The sequence below is a fragment of the Sciurus vulgaris genome, assembly GCF_902686455.1.
Source record: "Sciurus vulgaris genome assembly, chromosome: 5".
Classification (NCBI taxonomy): Eukaryota; Metazoa; Chordata; class Mammalia; order Rodentia; family Sciuridae; genus Sciurus; species Sciurus vulgaris.
This window is the reverse complement of record NC_136465.1, coordinates 166,227,770-166,254,607: the sequence shown is the minus strand read 5'-3', so window position 1 is coordinate 166,254,607 and position 26,838 is coordinate 166,227,770. Positions and strand designations below refer to the sequence as shown.

The following is a 26,838-nucleotide window of genomic DNA, read 5'->3' as shown; positions in this document are numbered from 1 at the left end:
TCTTTATTTCTGTCTTTACTTCTTTCTTCACCCCATCCCACCTCCTGCCTTGTGTCTTTGTCTTTCTTACCTTGCTTGGGATTTATGAGCTTCTTAAATTGGCATCTTTCAGCAATTCTGGAAAATGTTCAGTCATTTCACGTCTTTCATTCTGTAACTCAGACTGTTTTCTTCCTTATCTGTTTGGGGAACCACATAAATTCCACGAATTTTCATTGAGATTATTCTCAGGAGGTTATTTTAATAAAAATTGTTTTAAATAATTGTAGATTGACAGAAAATATGCACAGATAATGGGGAAAGCCTCTGTGTTCTCTGTTCCCAGTTTCCCCTAATAATAACATTATATATTACCATGGGACATTTGTCAAAACTGAGAAACTGTAGTACTAAACTCCAGACGTTATTTAGGTTTCTATTTCTGTTCCAGAATCCCTTGCAGAATTATCACATTGTGTCTAGTTATATGGTTTCTTCATCTCCTCTGTGACAGTTACTGAGGTTTTCCCTGTTTTTCATTAACTCTGCAGGTTTTGCATACTATCCCTGAATTTTATAGAATGGCCTTCAATTTGAGTGTCTGATGTTTATTTCATGATTAGCCTAGAGTTGTAGTTTTTAGGGAAAATATCACAGAGGTGAAATTGTCTTCTCATCACATCATCTCAGTGACCATGACAATATGATTGACTTACCAATGGTGATGTTTACTCTGGCGATGGGATTTATTCTGTGACATATTTTATTATTAGCTTCCTTTGAATGGGCCTTGGGCTTTATTTTCTGTCCTCCTCAACCTGGATTAATTTCAAACTTTCCAGGGCTCTCTAAAATCCTCAAGACTAAAGCTGACTGTGACACCTTACTCACCTTTTATGCCTATTTACTTTTTGGCCAACCCTGTGAATTACTTTAAGGAGTTTTTGGTTGCTGTTGTTTCATCAACTTGTTGTTGGTTATTTCTGTTAGTATGTTATTCCAACGTACTGTCAACAATAGCTATTAATAACCAGTGTTTTTAACATTGACTTTGAGTATTTGTGGGGGTGAATATCCTTTTTATTTTAGAAAGTATACTTATAGCCATTCCCCCAGCCACCCTCTTCACCTCCCCTCAGTTCTTACGAGTTTCCTTCGTATAAGCTTACTGTTTCTTCTTCCTTTTCTCCTTCATCCTCTTGGTGACACCTGTTACTTCTAAACATTGCTCAAGTGTTTTCTTCAGATGTTATCTTTATGTTTTTTAAAGCTATTAGATTAATTTTCCTAAAACATTTTAGATGACTACATATTCCAAAGAAAAGTAGCATGATATAGTGCAAAGAGCACAAGTTTAGACTCAGGCACATCCAGTTTAGTTGATTTTTCACTTTGTTTATTAGCTGAGCTTGGAAATGTACTTGATAAATTCACATTCCATTATTTTTTTTTTTAAATTAGAACTTGGTAGAGTTGTTGGGGATATAAAATGTAAAGTACCCAGAAAAAGTATACTGCAAAAGTATATTTTTGCAGAGTATACTTTCCCTTTCATGTTTCTTCTCCACTCGTTGATGAGTCAAGTTTGAAAAATCTTTTTCTCCTGCTTTTGTTCATTTATTTATTTTGTAAGTCATTGGAGAGATATTTATTGAACTTCTACTAGAGATCAGAAATTGGGCGCTGAAAAGTGATGTACTACACCTGGTCACAGTCTAGTGGCCAATAATTCTCTAACTCTAGGTACCACAATCATGGTTCTTTCTATTATTACCATGTCTTTATTTTTTATCTGAATCTCTCTCCTGTCAATAAAAGGGGGGGAAATCTAGACGTGATTATTCCTTCCTGATTGTTATTGTATATGCATGGTATCCATTTGTATATCATTATATTGTTTTCCATCATAGCAGGTTCTATTATATTTATGTACATCAAGTACAACATATTAAGGTACTTTTTCCAGATTTTAATTTCTATGAGCATTGGAACCTCATTTATATTTGTATCTCTCATAAATCAGTGAATGAAGTTATGTAAGTAATGAACAGTATCAATGTTTAGAAGATATTTTAGAAATTTTGTGGAGGCATTTTTGGTTGTCACAGTGGAAGGAGCTAGGGAATTAGTATGGGGAGGCAAAAAGTGGAATAATTCTTTCATTGCTCAGATTAGTCCCTCAAAACAAATAATTGTCTTGAGTCCCACATAACTTTCATGTCTTCTACCACATCTTTAATGTAAATGAAAAACAGTTGTCTGTATTGAGAGCCTAAGTCCATTGATACATATATGTATTTTTACATAATTTTAATGTATATTGAATTTTTCTAAAATGACTTATATAAAGCAAGGGAAAACTGTACTATGTTTTGTTCATAATTTTACTAAGCATTTCAGAAAATCATATCATCAAAGACAATACCACTCATGATATTTGAGTCACTAGTAACAAATGTGTCAGTCTGGTTTTGTAACTGCTGAATTTAACATTATTCCATAAATATCAGACTAATTGTCTTTTTGTGTCATGCCCAGCTGTTTACCTATACAAGTACATGCCACTTGTTTTAAAGATATAAATGACAGGGAGAATGAAGATGGTGGCTCAGAGGAATCTGTAGTATTACAGAAGCTCTTCAGGAGTGAAATAAATCAGTAGTTCTGCAGTGAAAAGCTTTGCACTCTCTCAAAGAGACAATGAAGGTTGAAATTAACACTTGGATTACACTGAACCAGTGTGCTGAAACTAAGATAAACTGACAGCACAGGGCTCTTCACTAAAGGACCCGCTCATAAGAGGAAAAAAGGAATCCATCTCAACAAATGTACAAGTCTAGTTCCTCTGAAATCATGAGGAAACAGACCAACAAGTATCCCCCTGAAAATTGCAACCCCTTGACAAAGGAGCCCATAGATATTGAAATATATGAAATTCCAGAGAAAGAATGTAAAACTTGATGAATAAAATGATTAATAAGCTAAAAGAAGGTGCAAGGAACAAAATATGAGATATTTTGAGAGATATATTGAGAGAACAAATATGGAAGGAGAAAGAACATTTCAATAAAAAGATTCTGAAAAGAAACCAATGAGAATTCCTAGAAATGAAAGACACAATAAGTCAAATAAAAAATTCATTTGGAAGTATTATCAACGAATTAGATTACCTAGGAAACAGAGCTTTAGGCCTTGAAGACAGCGTATCTGAACTTGAATACTCGGTAAGCAGTAAAGAAAAAAATAAAAGATCATCATCAGAATATACAAAAACTCTGGGACATTAGACCAAACTTAAGATTCCTGGGAATTAAAGAAGGCATGGAGATGCAGGCTGATGACATTAAGAGCCTTTTCAATGAAATACTAGCAGAAAAACTTTCAAACCTTAGAAATGAGAAGGACAGCAACATATAGGATACTTATAGAACCCCAAATAGACAAGATTAAATAAGAACCTTTCCAAGACACACCATAATCCAAATGCCTAACAAAGAGAATAAGGATACACTGTTAAAAGCCTCAAGAGAAAAACATCAGGTCACATTTAGAAGTAAATCACTAAGGCTTACTTCTGACTTCTTATCTCTGACTCTAATATCCAGGAGGCTTGGAATGAGATAATTCAAGCTCTGAAAGAAAACAATTGCCAACCAAGATCTGGCAAAGCTCTCATTCAGACTTGAAGGAGAATACAAACCTTTCAAGGGAAGACTAAAAGAATTGATGACTAGCCCCCTGCCCCCCACACTAAGCCAGCAGTACAGGAAATACCTAAAGAAATAGTACACACAGAAAATTAAAAAATAAATCTCAGAGCTCCTGAGTGGACAAAGCTTGCTGGAAGAGTTAAGCAAATGAAAATTCAAACCAAATTACATATATGAAACAAAAATGTCAGGAAATAACAAACATCTCTCCATAATAACTTTTTTGTTGTTGTTGGTTTGTTTTAAAAAAAATTTTTTTTTAGTTGTTGATGAAACTATTTTATTTATTTTTATGTGGTGCTGAGGATTGAACCCAGTGCCTCACACATGCTAGGCAAGCGCTCTACAACTGAGCCCCAACCCCAGCCCAGATTAGTCCCTCAAAAAAAATAATAAATCTTGATTGTAAATGGTCTCAAAGCTCCAAGAAAGAAAATTGGCAGAGTGGATTAAAAAACAAGAGCCAACTGTATACTGTTGCAGGAGACTCTTGTTTCAGACAAAGATATTTACATTTACAGGCTGAAAGCAAAAGGATGGAAAAAGGTATCCCATGCAGACAGGTTCCTCTCATATCTGGCAAACCAGAAGTTTAAGCAAAAATTAAACAGAAGAGACAAGGAAGCTCACCATGTACTGGTAAAGGGAACAGTTCAACTTGAAGAGATGATGATTGTAAATATTTATGCCTCAAATGTTGGTGAACCTAAATACATAAAACACTTATTGACATCAAGTCTCAGAACCTAGTACAATAATACTAAATAATTTTAACACACCCCTTACCAATATACAGGTAATCCAGACATAAAATCAGTAAAGTCACTTATGACCTAAATAATTCTATAAATTAAATGGACCTAACAAACATATACAGAATATTTCATTTAACAGCTGCTGAATTCACTTTCATCTCAGCAGCTCATGGAAGCTTCTCCAAAGCAGATTCTATTTTAGGACACAAAGCAAGACTTAGCAAATAAAAAAAAAAAAAATACATGTATATAATCCCTTACAGCTTATCAGATCATAATGGAATAAAATTAGAAAGCAATAGCAAGGAAAATTATAGAAACCACAGAAATACATGAGATTGGACAGTATTCTTTTAAACAAGGAATGGATCATAGAAAAAATGAGAGGAAAAAAAATTTAATTTGTTGATGGACCAATATCTTTATTTTATTAATTTTTATGTTGTGCTTAGGATCAAACCCAGTGCCTCATATGTGCTAGGCAAGCACTCTACCATTGAGCTACAATAGCAGCCCCAAAAGGAAAAATTGTAAAAATTCCTAGAATCAATTGAGAACAGTAATACAATGTACCAAAATTTCTGGAACACTATGAAGACAGTTCTAAAAGGAAAGTTCATAGCATTAAGTGCTTATGTGTGTTTAAAAAAAAAATCCCAAATACACATTCTGTCACATATCAAAATCCTGGAAAAGCAGGAACAAATTAGTTCCAAAACCAGTAGAAGACACGAAATAATTAAGATCAGAGCCAACATTAATAAAACAGAGAATAAAAACAGATACATAGAATCAATATGACAGAGTTGGTTCTTTGAAAAGATAAAGAAGATCAATAAGCCCTTAACCAAATTAATCAAAAGAGAGGAGACCTCAGTCACCAAAATTAAAGTTGAGAAAGAAGCTATCATCATAGATATTTCTGAAATCTAGAAGATCATTAGGGACTATTTTGAAAAGATATGTTCCAAGTGAGCATAATGGCACATAACTATAATCCAAGCAACTCAGGAAGTTGAGGCAGGAATATCATCAAGTTCAAGGCCAGCCTCCATAACTTGGTGAGACCCTGTCTCAAAATTTAAAAAAGATAAATCTCATATTCCAATAAGCTGGAATATGTAGAACATATTGAAATTTTTCTTATATATATGACCTATAAAAATTGGGCCAAAAGGATATAGACACTTAAACAGGCAAATATATTTTTTGTTTTCAGTTTTTAAAAATTTTTGATCTTTTTTATTCTTTTTAGATATACATGACAGTAGAGTGGACTTTGACATATTATACAAACATGAAGTATAACTTATTTTAATTAGGATCCCATTCTTGGGTTGTGCATGATGTAGACTTTCACTGGAGGTGTGTTCACACGGGGACATAGGAAAGTTATATCCAATTTATTGTACTGTCTTTCCTATTCCTATCCCCCCTTCCCTTCCCTTTATTCCCCTTTGTCTAATCCACTGAATTAGATAATTCCCTCCCCCAGCCTTGTTGTGTGTTAGCATCTGCATATCAAAGACAACATTTGGTCTTTGGGTTTTGGGGATTGGCTTATTTCACTTGGCATGATGGTCTCCAGATCCATCTGTTTACTGGCAAATGTCTTAAAGTCATTCTTTTTTATGACTGAATAATATTCCATTGTGTACATTTACCACGTTTTCTTTATCCATTCATCTGTTGAAGGGCACCTAGATTGGTTCCACAGCTTAGCTATTGTGAATTGAACTGCTGTAAACATTGAATGTGGGGCTGGGGTTGTAGCTCAGTGGTAGAGCACTTGCCTCAGCACCACATAAAAAATAAATGAAAAATAAAGGTATTGCATCCATCTACAACTAAAAATATTTTTTTTAATTGGTGTGACTGTGTCACTGTTTAAGTCCTTTGGTTATAGACCAAGGAGTGGGATCAATTGGTGGTTCCAGTCCAAGTTTTCTGAGGAATCCCCATTTCAAGAGTGGTTGCAACACTGGGGTTGTGGCTCGGGTGGAGCACTTGCCTTGCATGTGTGAGACACTGGGTTTGATCCTCAACACCACATAAAAAATAAAATAAAGGTATTGTGTTCATCTACAACTAAACAAAAATATTTTTTAAAAAAAGAGTGGTCACACCAATCTGCAGTCCCATCAGCAGTGTATGAGTGAACCTTTCCCTCCACATCCTTGCCCACATTTATCATTGCTTATATTCTTGGTAATTGCCATTGACTGGAATGAGATGGAATCCCAGTGTAGTTTTAATTTGCATTTCCCTAATTGCTAGAGATGTTGAACATTTTTTCATATATTTGTTGACTGTTTGTATTTCTTCTGTGAAGTGCCTTAAGCAAGCAGACATCAAGCAACAAAATTGAAACAGTAAGAGCCTTCTAACAAAGAAAAGCCTGGAGCCAGCTGGATTCTCAGCCGAGTTCTACCAGATCGTTAAAGAAGAACCAATGCCAATCTTCCTCAAATTATTCAGTGAAATAGAGAGGGAGGGAATAGTCCCAAATTAATTCTATGAATCCAGTATCACCCTGATATCAAACCCAGGTAAAGGTACATTGAGGAAAGAAAAGTACAGACCAGTATCCCTGATGACCATAGATGCAAAATTCTTCAATGAAATATTAGCAGTCTGCATTCAAAAACACATTAATGTGTTTTTAATCATTATATTAAATAATATTAAGAATATTAATGAACAAGTTGATTTCACCCAGGGATGCAAGGGTGGTTCAACAAACAAATCAACAAATGTAATTTAGTTCATCACATAAGTAGAATTAAGGACAAAAATCACATGATCATTTCAATAAATGCAGAAAAAGCCCTCAACAAAATTGAGCAATCATTCATGTTAAAAACTGAAGAAACTAGACATAGAAGAACTTACCTCAGCATCATAAAGAACGTGTATGACAACCTGGAGCCAGCATCATGCTGAATGAAAGCATTTCCTCTAAATCAGGAGCGAGAAGAGGATTTCACTCTCATCACTCCTATTCAAACTAGTTCTTGAAACTGTAGCCAGAGGAGTCAGGTAAGAGAAGGAAATGAAAGGAATACAAATAGGAAAAGAAGTCAAATTGCATTTTCACCGATAACATGGTCCTATACTTTGAAGACCCCAACAATTCCACAAGTAAACTTGTAGAGTTGATGAATTCAGCAAGTAGCAGGATACAAAATCAAAATACAAAAAATTATAGTTTTCTATATTCTAATAATTAATCTGCTGAGAAGTCAGGAAAATAGTTCCATTCACAGTAACCTCAAATAAATAAAATGCCTGGGAATAGATCTAACCAGGGAAAGACCTCTGCAAATGAAAATTACAGAACACTGAAGAAAGTAATTGAAGACCTCAGAAGATGGAACGATCTCCCATGTTTTTTGATACACAGAATTAATATTGTCAAAATGACGAGATTACCAAAAGTGATCTACAGATTCAGTACAGTGCCCAACAAACTGCCAATATCCTTTACAGAACTAGAAAAAAGCCCTAAGATTGATGGAATAATAGAAGACCCAGAATAGCCAAAGCAGTCCTGAGCAGTAGAAGTGACCCTGGAGGCGTCACAATACTGAGCTCCAACCATACTGCAACAACCAACTATAGCAACAAAACCAGCATGGTGTTGGCATAAGAACAGACACGAAGTCCAGTGGAACAGAAGATAAGATTCAAAGATAAATGCACATCTGAGTCTGACAAAGTTGACAAAATGCATATTGAATGTATTGGAGGGGGGAAAAAAGCCTTTTTATTTTAACAAATAGTTCTGGGAAAACAGCAATTGGTAGAATGAAACTAGATCCCTATATGTCATTGGGCACAAAAATCGATTCAAGATGGATCAGATACCTAGGAATTAGACCAGAAAGACTGCTGCTGCTAGAAAAACAAACACAGGGTCAACACTCCAACATATATGCACAGGCACTAACTTCCTTTGTAAGACTTTTAAAGCTCAAGAAGTAAAACCAAGAATCAACAAGTGGAATGGCATCAAATTAAAAAACTTGTGCATAACAAAGGAAACAAGAGCATGATGGAAGAGCCTACGGAATGGGAGAAAATTTTTGCCTCTTTGCCAGCTACTCTTCTGATGGGATTAATATCTACAATATACAAAGAACTAAAAAAACTTAACACTCAAAAAAAAAAAAAAAACCCAATCAATGAATGAGAAAATGATCTAAACAGACATTCCTCAAAAGAAGAAATATGAATGCCCAACAAATGAAAAATTTTCAACATCTTCTGTAGTGAGGGAAATGCAAATCAAAACTGCACTGAGATTTTATCTCACTCCAGTTAGAAGAGTGATCATCAAGAATATAAATAACACCTGGATACAAGATGGCAGATTAGAGGGTGATTGCATCTCCCGTCGCTCCAGAACCCAGGATTCAAGAAGGGGAGACACTGAGAGACTCGGACTAACATAGAGCCATGGGGTGAGTCTCTCCCACCGGGCGAAGCTCAGCCCGGGCTGCAGGCCCGGACAGGGGCAGCTTCTCGAAGCAGAGTAGGGGAGCGAGAGTCTTCCCCAAGCAGCCCTGCTCCCTCCCGTGGCAGGCTCCTTCCACAGACAGCTTCTTGGAGCAGGCTGCCAGTGAGAGCTTTTCCACAAAGAGCCAGCTCCCAGCCCTGGAACCAGTATCAGGCTAGGGGCAGCTTCCTTCTGAAGCACTGCATTATCAAGTTCCTCCAAGACTTCAGGCTACTGAAGGCTAGGAGGTGATATACTGGAAATCTACAGGGACACTATAAGCCAAAGAGGAAATCTGTAATATCTCAGATTCCCACTGATATCTGACCAATATGAGAAAACAAGGAAAGAAAATGTCCCAAACAAACCTAGATACTATACCAATAAAACCCAGTGACAGCACAGCAGAAGAAATGTCAGAAAGGGAGTTCAGAATGTACATAATTAATCAGGGAAGCAAACGAGGAGATGAAAGAGCAAATGCAGGCATTGAAGGAGGAGATGAAAGAGCAAATGCAGGCATTAAATGATCACACCAATCAACAGTTAAAAGAGCAAATACAGGAAGCAAGAGATCATTTCAATAGTTAGAGATACTGAAAAAAAGCAAACAAACAGAAATCCTTGAAATGAAGGAAACAATAAACCAAGTTAAAAACTCCATAGAAAGCATAACCAATAGGATAGAACACCTGGAAGACAGAACCTTAGACATTGAAGACAAAATATTTAATCTTCAAAGTTGACCAAACAGAGAAGATGGTAAGAAATCATGAACAGAATCTACAAGAACTATGGGATATCATGAAAAGGCCAAATTTAAGAATTATTGGGATTGAGGAAGGCCTAGAGAAACAAGCCAAAGGAATGAACAACCTATTCAATGAAATAATATCAGGAAATTTCCCAAATTTGAAGAATGAAATGGAAAACTAGGTACAAGAGGCTTATAGGACTCCAAATATACAAAATTATAACAGACCCACACAAAGGGACGTTATTATGAAAATACCTAACATACAAAATAAAGACAGAATTTTAAAGGCCACAAGAGAAAAGAATCAAATTATATTCGGGGGGGGGGGGGGGGGGGGGGGGACCAATAAGAATATCAGCAGATTTTTAGTCCAGACCCTAAAAGCTAGAAGGGCCTGGAACAACATTAACCAAGTCCTGAAAGAAGACAGATGCCAACCAAGATTCTTATACCCAGCAAAACTTACTTTCAGATTTGACAACAAAATAAAATCCTTCCAGATAAACAAACGCTAAAAGAATTTACAAAAAGAAAGCCAGCATTACAGAACATTCTCAGCAAAATATTCCAAGAGGAAGAGATGAAAAACAATGATGCAAATCAGCAACAGGAGAAACTAGCCTAAAGGAATAGCCAAATAAAGGAGAAACCAAATCATGTCAAAAAACAAAAATGAGTCAAATGACTGGGAATACAAATCATATCACAATAATAACCCTGAATGTTAATAGCCTGAACTCATCAATCAAAAGACATAGACTGGCAGATTGGATTAAAAAGAAAAATCCAACAATATGCTGCCTGCAAGAGACTCATCTCATAGAAAGAGATACGCATAGACTAAAGTGAAAGGATGGGAAAAAACATACCATGCACATGGACACAGCAAAAGAGCTGGAGTATCCATCCTCGTTTCAGATAATGTGGACTTCAAGCCAAAACTAGTCAGAAGGGATAAAGAAGGACGTTACATACTGCTTACGGGAAGCATAAATCAGCAAGACACAACGATCACAAATATCTATGCCCCAAACATTGGCTCATCCATGTACGTCAAACAAATCCTCAATTACAGAAATCAAATACACCACAACACAATAATGCTAGGCGATTTTAACCTCTCTCACCACTGGATAGATCTTCCAAACAAAAATTGAATAAAGAAACCATAGATCTCAATAACACAATCAACAATTTAGACTTAACGGACATATATAGAATATACCATCTAACAAAGAACAAATACACTTTCTTCTGAGCAGCACATGGATCCTTCTCTAAAATAGACCATATTTTATGGCACAAAGCTACTGTTAGCAAATACAAGAAGATAGAGATACTACCTGTATTCTATCAGATCATAATGGATTGAAATTAGAAATAAATGACAGAATAAAAAACAGAAATTCTCCAATAACTGGAGATTAAATAATACACTATTATGATGAATGGATAACAGAAGACATCAGGAGGGAAATTAAAAAATTCTTAGAAGTAAATGAGAACAAAAACACATCATATCAAAATCTCTGGGACACTATGAAAGCAGTACTTAGAGGAAGATTTATTTCATGGGGCACATTCAACAAAAGAAGTAAAAATCAACAAATAAATGACTTAACATTACAGCTCAAAGCCCTAGAAAAAGAAGAGCCGACCAACACCAAAAGTAGTAGAAGACAGGAAATAGTTAAAATCAGAGCCGAAATCAACGAAATTGAAACAAAAGAAACAATCAGAGAATTAACAAAATAAATCGTTGGTTCTTTGAAAAAAATAAAATTGATAAACCCTTAGCCACACTAACAAAGAGAAAGAGGGAGAAAACTCAAATTACTAAAATTCGAATGAACAAGGAAATATCACAACAGACACGAGTGAAATACAAAACATAATTAGAAGCTATTTTGAAAATCTATATTCCAACAAAACAGAAAACCTCGAAGACATCAAGTTTCTAATAGAGACATATGAATTACCTAAACTGAACGAGGAGGACATACACAACTTAAATAAATCAATTTCAAGCAATGAAATAGAAGAGGTCATCAAAAGCCTACCAACAAAGAAAAGTCCGGGATCAGATGGGTTCTCAGCTGAGTTCTACAAAACCTTTAAAGAAGAGCTCATTCCAATACTCCTCAAAGTATTCCATGAAATAGAAGAGGAGGGAACCCTCCCAAACTCATTCTGTGAAGCCAATATCACCCAGATACCTAAACCAGACAGAGACACATCGAGGAAAGAAAATTTCAGACCAATATCCTTAATGAACATCGACGCAAAAATTCTCAACAAAATTTTAGCAAATCACAAACAAAAATATATTAACAAGATAGTGCACCACAATCAAGTGGGTTTTATCCCAGGGATGCAAGGTTAGTTCAACATCTGGAAATCAATAAATGTCATTCACCATATCAACAGACTTAAAGTTAAGAATCACATGATTATTTCGATAGATGCAGAAAAAGCATTCGATAAAATACAGCATCCCTTCATGGTCAAAACACTAGAAAAAATAGGGATAGTGGGAACATTCCTTAACATTGTAAAGGCCATCTATGCTAAGCCCATGGCCAATATCATTCTAAATGGTGAAAAACTGAAAGCATTCCCCCTAAAAACTGGAAAAAGGCAGGGATGCCCTCTTTCACCACTTCTATTCAACATCGTCCTTGAGACTCTAGCCAGAGTAATTAGACAAACCAAAGAAATTAAAGGGATACGAATAGGAAAAGAAGAACTCAAACTATCCCTGTTCGCTGATGACATGATTATATATTTAGAGGAACCTGGAAACTTCACCAGAAAACTTTTAGAACTCATAAGTGAATTCAGTAAAGTAGCAGGTTACAAGATCAATGCTCATAAATATAATGCAGTTTTATACATAAGTGATGAATCTTCATAAAGAGAAGTTAGGAAAACTACCCCATTCACAATAGCCTCAAAAAAAAAAATAAAATAAAATACTTAGGAATCAATCTCACAAAAGAAGTGAAAGACCTCTACAATGAGAACTACAGAACACTAAAGAAAGAAAGAAAACCTTAGAAGACGGAAAGATCTCCCATGTTCTTGGATAGGCAGAATTAATATTGTCAAAATGGCCATACTACCAAAAGTGCTATACAGATTCAATGCAATTCCAATTAAAATCCCAGTGACGTACCTTACAGAAATAGAGCAAGCAATTATGAAATTCATCTGGAAGAATAAGAAACCCAGAATAGCTAAAGCAATCCTTAGCAGAAAGAGCGAAGCAGGGGGTATGGCAATACCAGATCTTCAACTCTACTACAAAGCAATAGTAACAAAAATGGCATGGTATTGGTACCAAAATAGGTAGATCAATGGTACAGAATAGAGGACATGGACACAAACCCAAATAAATACAATTTTCTCATACTAGACAAAGGTGCCAAAAATATGCAATGGAGAAAAGATAGCCTCTTCAACAAATGGTACTGGGAAAACTGAAAAACCATATGCAACAGGATGAAATTAAACCCCTATCTCTCACCCTGCGCAAAAATCAACTCAAAATGGATCAAGGACCTTGGAATCAGACCAGAGACCCTGCATCTTATAGAAGAAAAAGTAGGTCCAAATCTTCAACATGTCGGCTTAGGATCAGAGTTCCTTAACAGGACTCCCATAGCACAAGAAATAAAAGCAAGAATCAACAACTGGGATAGATTCAAACTAAAAAGCTTTCTCTCAGCAATGGAAACTATCAGGAATGTGAAGAGAGAGCCTACAGAGTGGGAGAAAATCTTTGCCACTCATACTTCAGATATAGCACTAATTTCCAGAATACATAAAGAACTCAAAAAACTGTACACCAAGAATACAAATAACCCAATCAACAAATGGGCTAAGGAAATGAACAGACACTTCACAGAAGATGATGTACAAGCAATCAACAGATATATGAAAAAATGTTCAACATCTTTAGTAATAAGAGAAATGCAAATCAAAACTGCACTAAGATTCCATCTCACCCCAATTACAATGGTGATTATCAAGAACACAAGAAATAATAGGTGTTGGCAAGGATGTGGTGGAAAAGGTACACCCATACATTGCTGGTGGGGTTGCAAATTAGTGCAGCCACTCTGGAAAGCAGTATGGAGATTCCTCAGAAAGCTTGGAATGGACCCACCATTTGACCCAGCTATCCCACTCCTTGGCCTATACCCAAAGGACTTAAAATCAGCATACTACAGAGATACAGCCACATCAATGTTCATAGCTGCTCAATTCACCATAGCCAGATTGTGGAACCAACCTAGATGTCCTTCAATTGATCAATGGATAAAGAAACTGTGGCATATATATACAATGGAATATTACTCTGCCATAAAGAATAATAAAATTATGGCATTTGCAGGCAAATGGATGAAATTGGAGAATATCATGCTAAGTGAGATAAGCCCATCTCAAAAAACCAAAGGACGAATGATCTCAAAGCGGATGATGACATAATGGGGGGTGGGAGAGATTAGCGTTAGAGTTAGGTTCAGGGTTAAGGAGGGTGGCAAGAGTGGAGGGAGGAAGGACTATATAGAGGGAAAAGAGGGGTGGGAGGGGTGGAGGGGAAGGAAAAAAATAACAATGAATCAAACAACATTACCCTATGTAAATTTATGATTACACAAATGGTATGCCTTTACTCCATGTACAAACAGAGAAACAACATGTATCCCATTTGTTTACAATAAAAAAAAAGAATATAAATAAGAGGGCTGGGGATGTAGCTCAGATGGTAGAGTGCTTGCTTTGCAAGCACAAGGCTCTGGGTTCAATCCCCAGCACCACAGAAAAAAAAAAAAAAAAAGAATATAAATAGCAGCCAGGCTCAGTGGCACACGCTTCTAATCCCAGCGGCTCAGGAGGCTGAGGCAGGAGGATCAGGAGTTCAAAGCCAGCCTCAGCAAAAGTGAGGTGCTAAGCAATTTAGTGAGACCCTTGTCTCTAAATAAAATGCAAAATAGGACTGGGATGTGACTCAGTGGTCAAGTGTCCCTGAGTTTATCCCTGGTACCAAAAAAAAAAAAAAAAAAAAAAAAAAAGAATACAAATGACAATAATTGCTGGTGAGAATGTGGGTGAAATGGTACACTTATATAGTGTGGGTGGGGTTGCAAATCAGTACAACCATCTTGGGAAGCAATATGGAGATTCCTCAAAAGATTGGGAATGAAAATTACCATGTTATCCCCCTATTCCTCTCCTTGGTATTTATCCAAAAGATCTAAAATTAGCATACTGTTGTGATATAGGCACATCAGTGTTTATAGCAATGCAATTCATAATAGCCAAGTTCTTGAACCAACCCAGGTGCCCCTCAACAGATGAATGGATAAAGAAAATGTGGTAAATAGGCACAATGAAGTCTTACTCAGCCATAAAAAAATAAAATTATGGCATTTGCTCATAAATAGATGGAACTGGAGAGCATCTTACTAAGTGAAATAAGCTAGACTCAGAAAGTCAGGGTCAGATGTTTTCTCTCATCTGTGGAAGCTGGGGGTGTGGAAATAAAGGGAAACCAATAGAATAGAAAAAAGGGATCAAGAGAGAGGAGGAGAGAATGGAAAAGTACTAGGGAATAGACTTTACCAAATCATGCTGTGTCCATGTACAAATATACCATAGGTGAGTCCTGCTTATATATGTAATTATAATGTACTAATTAAAACCATAATAATAAAGGGGAGATCAGTAGTATAGAGCAAGTAAATTGGGACAAGGAAGGTACTGGGGAATGAGACTGATTAAATTATGTGTATGTATGAATATGTCATAATGAATCCCCCTATTTTATGTAATTATAATGCATATATGTGTGTGAGAGACCTTCCTTTAATTTCTCCCATTGTTACAGTTAGAGCATTATAATAATGTCTTAAATTTGTGAATGTGGATGTTTTATCTATAAATTTTATTTTTGGACTAGAAAAGGGCATTGCAAAATATTTGTTATAGAAAGTAACTGTGTCATGGCATAGATTCACAGGTCTGTGGTCTTTAGAGTCTGAAAAATGCAAAATTTGCCTTTGAAATATATATTTTAACTTTATTGAACATTAAACTATTCTCCTTGGGGAAAATATGTATTATAAGTATCCTGACAATTGGAATAAAGCACAAAAGTTTGTTACAAACCAGAAAAAAAAAATGTAAACTTTACTCAATTCATAGAATAATTATAAGTTTTTAAAAATATTTTTTAGTTGTAGATGGACACAATATCTTTATTTATTTACTTTTATGTGGTGCTGAGGATCGAACCCAGTGCCTTGCACATGTGAGGCAAGCGCTCTACCTGAACTACAGCCCCAGCCCAATAATTTTTAAATCTAATAAAACACTATAGACTTTGGCTTATGACTTAAAATCATTTTTATGATAATTAGTATGTCTAGAACTTTAATTTTTTTCTATATTTAACTCTTGTTTTATGTGGAGAATGGGAGGAAATATTCTCCATGTGGTTTTAATGACTTCAGTTTATATTCTTTAAATCAGTTCTCTAGGGTCAGCAATGAATTGTTTTGGTTTAGATATTCCTTTTTTTTTTTTTTTAATTTAAAGATAGAATTTATTCTCTGACGGTTTACTCATGCAAACTGCACATAAAAGAAAATAGTACAGTTTGTGTAACATTGCAAATATAAGGACTCGAAATGCTAGGTACAGAAGTAGTGTGACATCCTGGAAGTCAAAATGGAATTTGTGTTCATACAACTAATAATGATTTTTATTTGCTGAGTACAGACTGATTTACAATGAAAAGTTTTGCTAACCTTGGTAAGCTCATTAACCGTTTACATGACTTCTTACATCTATGTAGTTTTATTTTACAGTTGCAAGAACTGATACCAAAAACCTTAACTTGCATAAATAAGATGAAAGAAAAAATCGCACTGAGTTTAGAAAGTGAAAAATTGAGGCTTTTCCTAACCCATCCAAACTACAATAAAAAATAGCCTTCTTGTAGAATTCATATTTTGTGCCTTTGAGATAAACTCCTTAGCAAACTATGACAAAATCATGATTAGAAATTGATTACTTTAAAATTATGAAATTAGTTAAAAATAAGAAATTTTAGAAGTACAATTTGTCAACCAAAATGCTCTCATTTTAAATAAGTCAAACAATAAAATTCCTATTATCTTCATACTTAGAAGTCCTGAAATGTCGTTTGTATAATTTGCATGTTTCCCAGTTTGGAACTTAGGCAGGTGGGATACTCCCTTGAATCATCAAGGATATTCCATGTAGGCTCTTAAAATGTCAGTCTCGTAAGGAGATGTCACAGAGACTTTATCAAGTAATGTAGTATGGATGCAGAACAAACTACACAACTTATTATTAATGCATTACAGATATTTACATAATGGAATCCTGCTTGAATGCCAGAAGTTGGTACTGGGTAGGACTCATAACTATTTTACAAAGGTTTCTTACACACATCTACTACTTTTTAATTTTTATTGTTTAACAATTGAGTCTATTTAAAATATTGTACTGTATTTTGAACATAAGTGAAGAATAAAAATAGATAATGGCACATTAGAAAATTCAGTATCCCACAGATGATTGGATAATGAGAAGTGTACCTACAATCATCTCATCAGAAACAAGCTACATCATGGAATGTTAGTTATCCAAGCCTGCACAGTAATGACATTTTAAACTGCAATCATCTATAGGCCAGCATCACACTGAAGGCATCGTTAAACATTCAAGCAAAGATTGCTGGCATAAACTATTGAAAGATACATACACACACACACACACACACACACACACACACACACATACACACACAGAGTCTCTTTCTCTCTCTCACTCACTCACATTTCCCACATTATAATTACATTGTTCTAAAGATAGATACTGATTTTTTTCCACGAGAAACATTATCAAAATTTGCTACTAAAAGATGACAGTGCTTTCACAAGAATAAGTACAAGTTAGCTCGCAAGTACAAGACAGTGGGGGTAAACAGTCTTAAATTTTCTAAGTAGTAATTTTAGGCTTTTCTGGCAACCATACCATACTTGATTATGCATAAACTTCTGTCTATAACCTGAAACCTGAAAAAAAAAAAAAAGGAAAAAAAGAAAACCAAACAAGAGCTAATTAAAAAAAATTACTAGATATCTGATAACCCTGTATCGTATATTATATAATTTCATACTTTTCAGCCTCAAAACAAAGTTTTAAAATACTGAAGTTCAGACTTAAAAAACAAAGTCATTTTTTAATGCTGAAGATTCCAAAATTTTTGTCTACTTAAAATATTAAAAAAGAAAATTTATTATTATTAACTTGATTTAGTTTAACAATGTGCATATAAAAGCACAGTATGTCTGTTATCATGTTTTCTCTTACTTAAAAAAACCCAGTGTTCTCCAATATTCTTCCTTTTGCAGAATGTGCAAAATAAAAGGCAAAAAGATTAAAAAGCAAATTTCTACCTTTCTCTTGCCTAGTACTTTATGACTTTGTTCACATTACAAAGTCAATAGGGACTACGCAGAACTTTGGTATAAATGATAACAAGACTACCATCACAGTTGAGGGTTGAGGGGTGGGCACAAGAAATGGAATGGGAAGAGAGATTCAGTAACACCCCCATTTAACACCACCAAATTAAGAGTGAAATAAACCACAATGAATTATAATACAATTTACACATTGAGCACAGAAAAATTAATAAATCTAACAATATTTATAAAAAAAGCAAAATCAGTCTTTCCAGAGACTAAAAACTGTTGTTCAGTCTTATCATCAACTGCTGCTACACCAACTCTAGAGCCAAATTTAATTTCAAGTAAAAAAAAAAAAAAAAATTTACAACCACAGATTTCGCATAAATGGAAACTGGTCTTTCCTTGATTTCCCTTTGAAGTCACTAATAAGTATCTAAAACTGCTGAACTGCAGGTTTTTAATCAACTTCCTGAGGGCTGTGACTGGGAGGAAGGAGCCATGACAATCTGGGAAAGTGCAGGCTCCATACTCTGGTCCGCCATCTGGGTGAGGACTGAAGTGGCTACAGCTTCTGCCTTTGATGTTGAACTGACTCCATTGGATGTGCTGACAGAACTATGCTGTATAGCTTCTGTATGTGGACTACTTGGCACCGAAAGGTCTTCTGAACTGTCATCTTTATCAGTAGTATGATAGCCAGATTTCTTCTGCATGGCGGTTACAGGGCAATCTTTATGAGCCAGAAGAAGCTGTTTCAGCTGTGCCACTTCATTTCTCATCAGGGTGACTTCACTCTGCAGTTGACCATTTAATGAACTCAAGTCTTCTGCTTTTTTTTCTAAGGACTGAACCCAGACTTTCCTTTTTTGTCGGCATCTTGAAGCTGCTGCTCTATTTCGCTCCAAAAACTTCCTCCTTTTCTCATCAGGATCTTCATTAGCAGCTCTTCTTCGACGACCACTTGTATTTTGAGTCTGTGGAGTTGTGTGAGCTGGAGAGGCCAGAGTTTCCGTAGTGGATGTGGCTGGCTGTTGTAATGACTGTGGGCGAGATTCTTCTGACTGAGTCCTAACCAATCCACTACCATGACCTTTGCCAGTGTCACCATTAGTAATTGGAGGATGTTGATGGGTCAAAGCAGCTTTTAATCTCATTTTTGCTTCTGACTGTTGTACTAGTTGAGGGGAGGAAGGACCTGGAATTCCTGGAACACTAGGCACCATGGTGACTGGTCGAACAAGTGGGACTGCAGCTGGAACATGCACATTAGAACTTGTAATTGATGCAGGAATAGCAACAGGCATGGTTTGTCCATTAGGGAGATGTAACAGAAGAGGAAATGGGCCTGGAACAGGGACAATTGGCCTGTTGGAGGATGGTGCCTGGGTGATTACAGTACTTGAGGTTGGTGAAGGTACTGCCTGCTGAATAATTACACTGGAGTCAGAACTTATGAGCAGCACATTGGGAACCCGTAATGATGCTGGACGAACAATAGCTGACGTGGATTGTGCTGTTTGTGCCAATGGTATTTCCTTTTCATCACTGGTAGTAGACTCTGGATGAGGTAAAGGACTATCCTGGTGAGCTGTTTCTACAACAGAAGGTTCCTCGATTTTGCTTCTTATGATAGGTGTTGCAAGAGGGGACAAATCTAGAGGCATTTTTTTAATGTCGTCTTCTGAAGGCTTCTTGAATTCATTCTCAAATGGACTTGCCAATTCATTAAACAAACCCACTTCTTCACAGTTTTTCAAGAATCTTGTTGGTGTTGGGGTCTGATCAGCCACAATGACACTGTCATTACGTGCTGGACCAAATTTCAGTGTCATCTCATGTTTATGTTTATGGACAGCCAAATGATCCTCGTTGGTAAAACGCTGGCCACATCCAGGGGCAGTGCATAGAAAGGGTTTGTCATCACTCATATTCCACAGGTCCTTGTATTGCCTGGCAGAATTCACATGTAACTTGAATTTCATAAGTTGAACAACTTAATCACGTTCTCTTTTTCATGGCAAGGATACTTTCTAGCTGGTGGGCCATGAGTTTTATTCACTCTGCAGTCAGGAATCCCTCAGCTTTTACCAATAAGCACAACTTAAGTTTCCATGTAGTATCCCTTTCCAAGTCACTAATTCATCATCCTTTCCGTCACCCGGGTGCCCAGAGCACAGCTGTGTTTACAAACTTGGTTTAGATATTCTAAAAGTAGTTTTCATTGTTGAGTGTATGATAAGATATATTTTAGAAGCTAAAGTACAGAACCAGATGGCTTTATTCTGGTATGATACATGTTAATTCATAATGCATTGTTTTCAGCATCAGTAGGATTATGTTGTGTCTTGCCATTGCCCTTTTTCAGACTATTTTATAGATAGAACTAGAAATACTAGTTATAACGCCATGTACAAACCGAGAAACAACATGTATCCCATTTGTTTACAATAAAAAAAAGAAAAGAAATACTAGTTATATAAAGCTGTTCTAGCACAGGCTGGAAAGTAGGTCATTGTGATGGGAGTATACTAAACCGCCCACTGGTTGCTATAGCAATGACCTACTTTAAGAAACTATTTCTGTTGATTCATGTTGAAATCATCTTTTGGAAGTGGTATAAGGAAGCTACTGCGTGTAATTTCCTTATAAGAGCAATAAATAGTGATTTCTGCAGGGAAAAAATCCTTAAAATGTTTAAAATGAGAAATAAATTTTTCAATTTATTTGAAAGTATTGCTTTCAGTATTATAATTAAGTAGTATGAGGACTGTTTTTCTGTGTAGTCAGTACAATTATGCAAAGGGTGGTAGTGAGTTTTACTACCATTCGCCCTATTTAAAAACCAATGTGTGAGCTTTCAAATGGGTATGGTTCAAGAAAATAGTATGTAGTATATGCCAAATTAGAGAAGATCTATAAATATATTCCTTTTAAAATTATACCAAATATATTTTCAATAGAATATATTAAATCATTCATTTTACTTAATACTGAATACCTGTTCTAAGGCAGATGCATTTATAATATGTAATGTTGAAATTGGTGTGTTTTCTGCACCACACTCAAGCTGAACTCCAAACAATCTTTCCAATTGAGGGTAAAGGCTGAAGTGTTAGATTTTGTGTAGTTTTAAAGTATAATTTTTCATCTAATACTAAAAAGAAATATTGGAGGTTTTTGGTAGTACTACGAAGAAGAATTTATATGCTTAAAGATTAGTTGATTCAGAGTCTTAGTTGCTCTGTACCTTGTTTTTAAAAATATATTCATATTCACAGTGCTCTTATTACTAATAAAGATCAAACCTTGGCTCATAGTCACATGCAGATGAAATTATGCCGAGTTCTATATAGGTGTAAGCATCCAACTAATTCATTGTTTTCTTTTGTCATGCCCAGCTATTTACATGCAGAAATACTTGGGTTTTATCAAAAATAGAAATTTTTTTTTTTTTTTTTTTTTTTTTTTTTTTGCGGTGCTGGGGATTGAACCCAAGGCTTTGTGCTTGCAAGGCAAGCACTCTACTGACTGAGCTATCTCCCCAGCCCAGAAATTATTCTTGAAGGAAAAAATGATAACCTCTGTTTAATGAATATCTACCAAGTGCTGGGGGATTTTACTTAGTGATTTTATTGCTGTTTCTGATCCTTTCAATAGTTATAGAAGACAAACCTAGATCATATAATCCCTATTTCAGATCTTTTCAACAAATTGTACAAGGCACATTTTGAGATTTGTCAAATATGTAAATCAAAAGTTTAAGAAAACTCAAAGATTAAAAATCAATCACAGATACTCAATTTGAAATCCATCAGGAGGAGATGATATGTGTAGAGCATAGACACACACACGCACACACATAGTATTGCTATAATATGAGGTACAATTTGAAAGTTTATCTAGGGTGAGGGAAACTGTCCCTTGACAATTCAGAGGGTAGAGAAATTGCTTTCAGGTGTAAAACTGAAGACTTTACAAGATATGAGCTTGAAGAGATGGAAATTTTCAAAGGCCTTCCAGGCTGAGGAAAGGTCATGGAGCAAATTCTAGGAGACTGAATGTATACGGAAAAGAGAACCAGTTTGGGGTGGAGGAGAAATGAACCTGGAACCCTAGGTTAGTGGTGAAGAAAATAATTTGTTTTTTATTATATAAGGAGTGAGTCTTGAAGACCTTTATACAGGAAAGTATGCCTCACAAATATTTGGTATCATGTATTAAAATGAAGTACAGTGGACAGAGATTGTTGGTATTCAGATCAATTTTAAAGCACTGCAGTAAATTGAACAAGAGATAATAACTAGAATTACTGTAGGCAGAATAGAAGTGGGTAAAGAAGGAACTAAAAAGCAATAAATAACACTTACATAATAGTGTTTACCTCAAGCAGACACTGTTCTAAGAGCTTCATATATGTTAATTTATTCAATTTTCATAAAAATTCTGAGATGGGTTTTATTACTGTACCATTTTTACAGGTGAGGAAAAAGGACTTTCAGAATCAATTGAAGGACTTGTTAAACTATGGAACATCTATGCAATAGAATACTATGAAATTTTGTGCCTTAGAAGTATGTCTTGCTTTGAAACAATGTTCAGCATGTATTAAACCAGGCTTACAATAGATACATTTTTGTTCTTCTTTGAAGAAATGTATGCTGATTATCAATTTAAAATTTTTATGAAATGCTTTTAAAGTGCGTTTCTACTCCACTCAAAACTTCCATTCTCCAAGGGTAGATATTACTAATAGCTTGTAAGTATCCTTCTTACTATTTTTATGCACACATCATCATGAGTAGACACAAAGGACACTAGGACAGTGTCACAGTTTGTTCTACTTTCTTTCCTTTTTCTCTTCTTATAGAGATATTTGTGTATAAAGTACCTGTGTTATTGTTTAAAGTGCCTATATTTTGAGTTCACTTTACCCTGTAATTTTTATGTGAAACCGGAGAGATAAATTATAACATCCATGGAAGAAAACTTCATAATTTGGAAGAAAAGCACCATAGTTAAATACAGCTACTATGCATTGCTTTATGAAGTGCCAAAACAAAATTAATTCTTAGGTTGCAAAATTGTCCCTTGCAGCACATTACTTCAGTCCATGTTATTCTGTCCAACATTTTGTTGGTTCATATAGTGTTCATTGAAAAGTATTAAGGCTGTTTATTCAGCCTACAAATAAGAAAGGGAAAATAAAGGACCAATTATTAGCAAATCCACACTCAATTTTTAATGAATTAATCATGTTCTTTTGATATTTTGCTTTTCTGCTCTTACCTCATACCATATGGAAACATTTCACCAAAAGGTTGAATGTGCACTTTTGCTACTTATTACCAGTACAGATAAACAGGGTGAAACTAATGAGATAACAAAGATTTGGGGATTATCTTTGCCTTGGATTATCTCTCTAGGATGTTTTAGTTTTATGCTGTTTTAATTTAAGCAAACTTCAAGATGCTAGTTCATTCAGCTTCTTCAGTTTTGGTTTAATCATTCTCTTGCTGTCCAGGTGGGATATCATGCACCTGTAGTCCCAGCTACTCAGGAGGAGGAGGTGGGAGGATTGCTTGATCCCAGGAGTTTGAGACCAGTCTGGGCAACATAGTGAGACCCCCATCTCAAAACAAAAACAAAAATTGTCACGTTAATAAGCAAATATATAAAATTAGATGCTTTTCCAATAAATATCACCATATATGACATATTCAGAGTTGTGAATAATTTTTATGAAATTCATATATTGCTCTGCATCTAACAAAAGTCTTCTCCCCTGAAGTACTTACACATTGGTAGTGTTGGATTGGGCTGGGGATTAGGTATTAGGGAGGTGACTCCAAACCAAAAGAGAAAAGGGATGTGATAAATATAAAGATGGGAACAGAAAGCTTTGTTTCCTATTTGTTTGATGATCCTATGAAACTTCCTAAGGTGAAGTAGTGGACTGTCTTTCACATACTCTTGAGTGAATGTGACTCTCCAAGCTCTAGAGACATTGACTCCTGAAGTGGAGAAGTGTCAGCCAACTAGTATACTTATATTAATAACTACAGTTGTAAAAAATCAGCAAAACTTTTTTTTTTTTTTTTAATGATGGGATCAGATTGGGCAAAGAGAACAAGATGATCTAGTCTGAGAATCTTCTAGAACAATACTGTCTAGTAGAACTTTCTGCAATGATAAAAATGTTCTACATCTGTGCTAATATGGTAGCTACTAGCTCTACATGTGACTCTTGAAGACTTGAAATGTGGCTAGTGTAATTGAGCAAATGGATTTTAAATTTTAATTAATTTAAATTTAAATGGGTACACGTGTCTTTTGGTTACTGTATTGGACATCATTCCTTGCATCTTTACCACTCCTTCTCTCAAGAAAGACATAACCACTCTTCTCAATGAGTATGTGGCCTGTGAAAAGGCAGAAAAATGTTTAACCTTAAGATTGAAAACATAAAAGAAGCTGGAAAGGAAATAAGCTGAAAGGAACAGAACCTACATGAAAATTAACATGAAGCAAACAATGAACCTGAACATTCCAGGGTAGACCTCTTTTAGATTTGTTCTAGGAAAATGCTCAGTTTCATCACACTAGAAGATACACAGTAAGCCATCTTCTAGTACTGCCTCAGAATTCTCCCAGATATATGCCATATGTAAATCTTGTTAGTACTTACTTCATTGAAAAAAATGTAGCCCCGTCTGTTCCATGAGACCTTTAAAAAAAAAAAAAAAAAAAAAAAAAAACCTGGTATTCTCTATAGTCAATTGTTAATTCCACATAATTTAGCATCTAATTATTATTAATTTATTTTTCTTTAGATTAGAAACATGAAAATAAGTATTATAATTTCTGTCTTAGATGATTACAGTCACCCCTAGTATTTATATTCTTAAATTATTCACTTACTTATTCAATAGGATATTTCCATTTTTCCATAGTAAAAAATGTTCTAGATTTTTCAAGGTAGCCTTTCTATGTAAAGTTATTTTTATATAGGAAATTTGTTACTTCAAGTTTAAATAATGAAATTAATTAATTTACTTGCTTTGCTATATCTTTGCATGATTTTTATTTTCACAAATTTTTGTTTATATTGTGTATATAATTTTATTTAATGGAAATTAGTGATTTGGTTCAGGAAAGCATTAAAATATTAGGAAACTTGTGCTATAACTTAAAAAAATATTGTTTCTGGACATGGTGATTTCTATATCAGAAAGGGGTATTAATAAAATAATGAATTTACATTTCAAATTATGTAATAACCTGATTTTGCAACACTTCTAAATGTATATTCTTTTAAATTTTTGTATTCTCTCTAGATTTTTGCTTCAATGTCTTGAGGATCTTGATGCCAATCTACGAAAATTAAATTCTCGTCTATTTGTGATTCGTGGACAACCAGCAGACGTGTTTCCCAGGCTTTTCAAGGTAATTCACAAATATTACATAAAATAACAATCTTTGTCAGAGAATATATTTGGCAAATAAGGCTTTTGGGGATAAAGTATGAGGAATACAAGTATTTTTAAGTAAAAATTGTGTGACATTTTTCTTTAATGAAAAAGTTACACCTGGTAAAATCAAACATTGTAGAAAGATAGTTTAAAATGAAAAGTGAAATCTTTCTTCTACCTTAACTGCTAACCCCTTTCAGAAGCAAGCTACCATCAGTTTCTTGTGTGTCCAATTAGAAATATTCTTTGTATAAACAAGAATTTATATGTGTGTATTTATATGTATCCCCATGTGTTACCGTTCCCTTTTTAAAAACCCAAAATGAGAGCACCGTGTACACAGTTCCAAGCCATACTGTGTTCCTATAAACACATATTTTGGAGATTGTTCCATATTATTTCCGCAGTCTTTTAAAAGGCTCCACATAGTGTTCCTTAGTGTGGATGTACTATTTCTTTAGTTTTTTACTAACCATTTAGTCCCTTGCCCCCACAGGCCTCTCGTTAATAAAGATAATGCCAGTAAACATCTCTGTCCACATTTACATATCTTTGCTCATATGTGCCAGTATGTTTGTGGGATAATTCTGGGTCTAAGTTTTATACACATTGATAATTTACCAATAATATAAAATTGTGGTAGTTTTTAAAAAACCTTATTTTAAACCTCGTAGAATATTAACCATCTCCTGGTTATTTCTCCCTTTTTTCCCAGATGAAACAATTAGGCCTAGAAAGATTAAATGAGTTGCCCAAGAGCATACAGTTAGTTCATGGAAGTGTTAAGATCAGAGACTGATTTTCCTGACTCTTCTTTTTACTTTTCCCTTCCTATTTATTACCATTAGATTTCTTAAATACTTATCTGCTTTTTCTTGGAGCTATTTGATTCATTATACTTTCAGAGTAACAATACTTCTGTTTCTAATACTGAAAAGAACCACTTCTTTCTATGAATGAGAAGGTCCCTAATACTGAGAATAAGTATTACCTTGCCTTTCTCTCTTTTTTGCGTGTGTGGTGGGTGGGGTACCAGGCATTGAACTCAGGGACAATCAACCACTGAGCCACATCCCCAGCCCTTTGTATTTTATTTAGAGATAGGGTCTCACTGAGTTTGCTAGTGTCTTGCTGTTGCTGAGACTGGCTTTGAACTTGAT

At 35.1% G+C, this 26,838-nt stretch overlaps 2 protein-coding genes across 3 annotated transcripts in view; one reads left to right on the top strand and one right to left on the bottom strand.

Moving 5' to 3' along the window:
* CRY1 (cryptochrome circadian regulator 1) overlaps positions 1-26,838 on the top strand; it is a 79,280-nt gene that overhangs the window by 33,946 nt on the left and 18,496 nt on the right. For both annotated transcript variants that reach the window (XM_079143094.1, XM_079143095.1), the window contains exon 2: positions 25,544-25,652. In XM_079143094.1, coding sequence (XP_078999220.1) covers positions 25,544-25,652 — 109 coding nt within the window. The remainder of the gene's footprint in view (positions 1-25,543; positions 25,653-26,838) is intronic.
* LOC306662882 (cyclic AMP-dependent transcription factor ATF-2-like) lies at positions 18,339-20,395 on the bottom strand. Its single transcript, XM_079143101.1, has one exon. It carries the CDS (start codon positions 20,189-20,191, stop codon positions 18,671-18,673), a length of 1,521 nt encoding a protein of 506 aa, XP_078999227.1. The 5' UTR covers positions 20,192-20,395; the 3' UTR covers positions 18,339-18,670.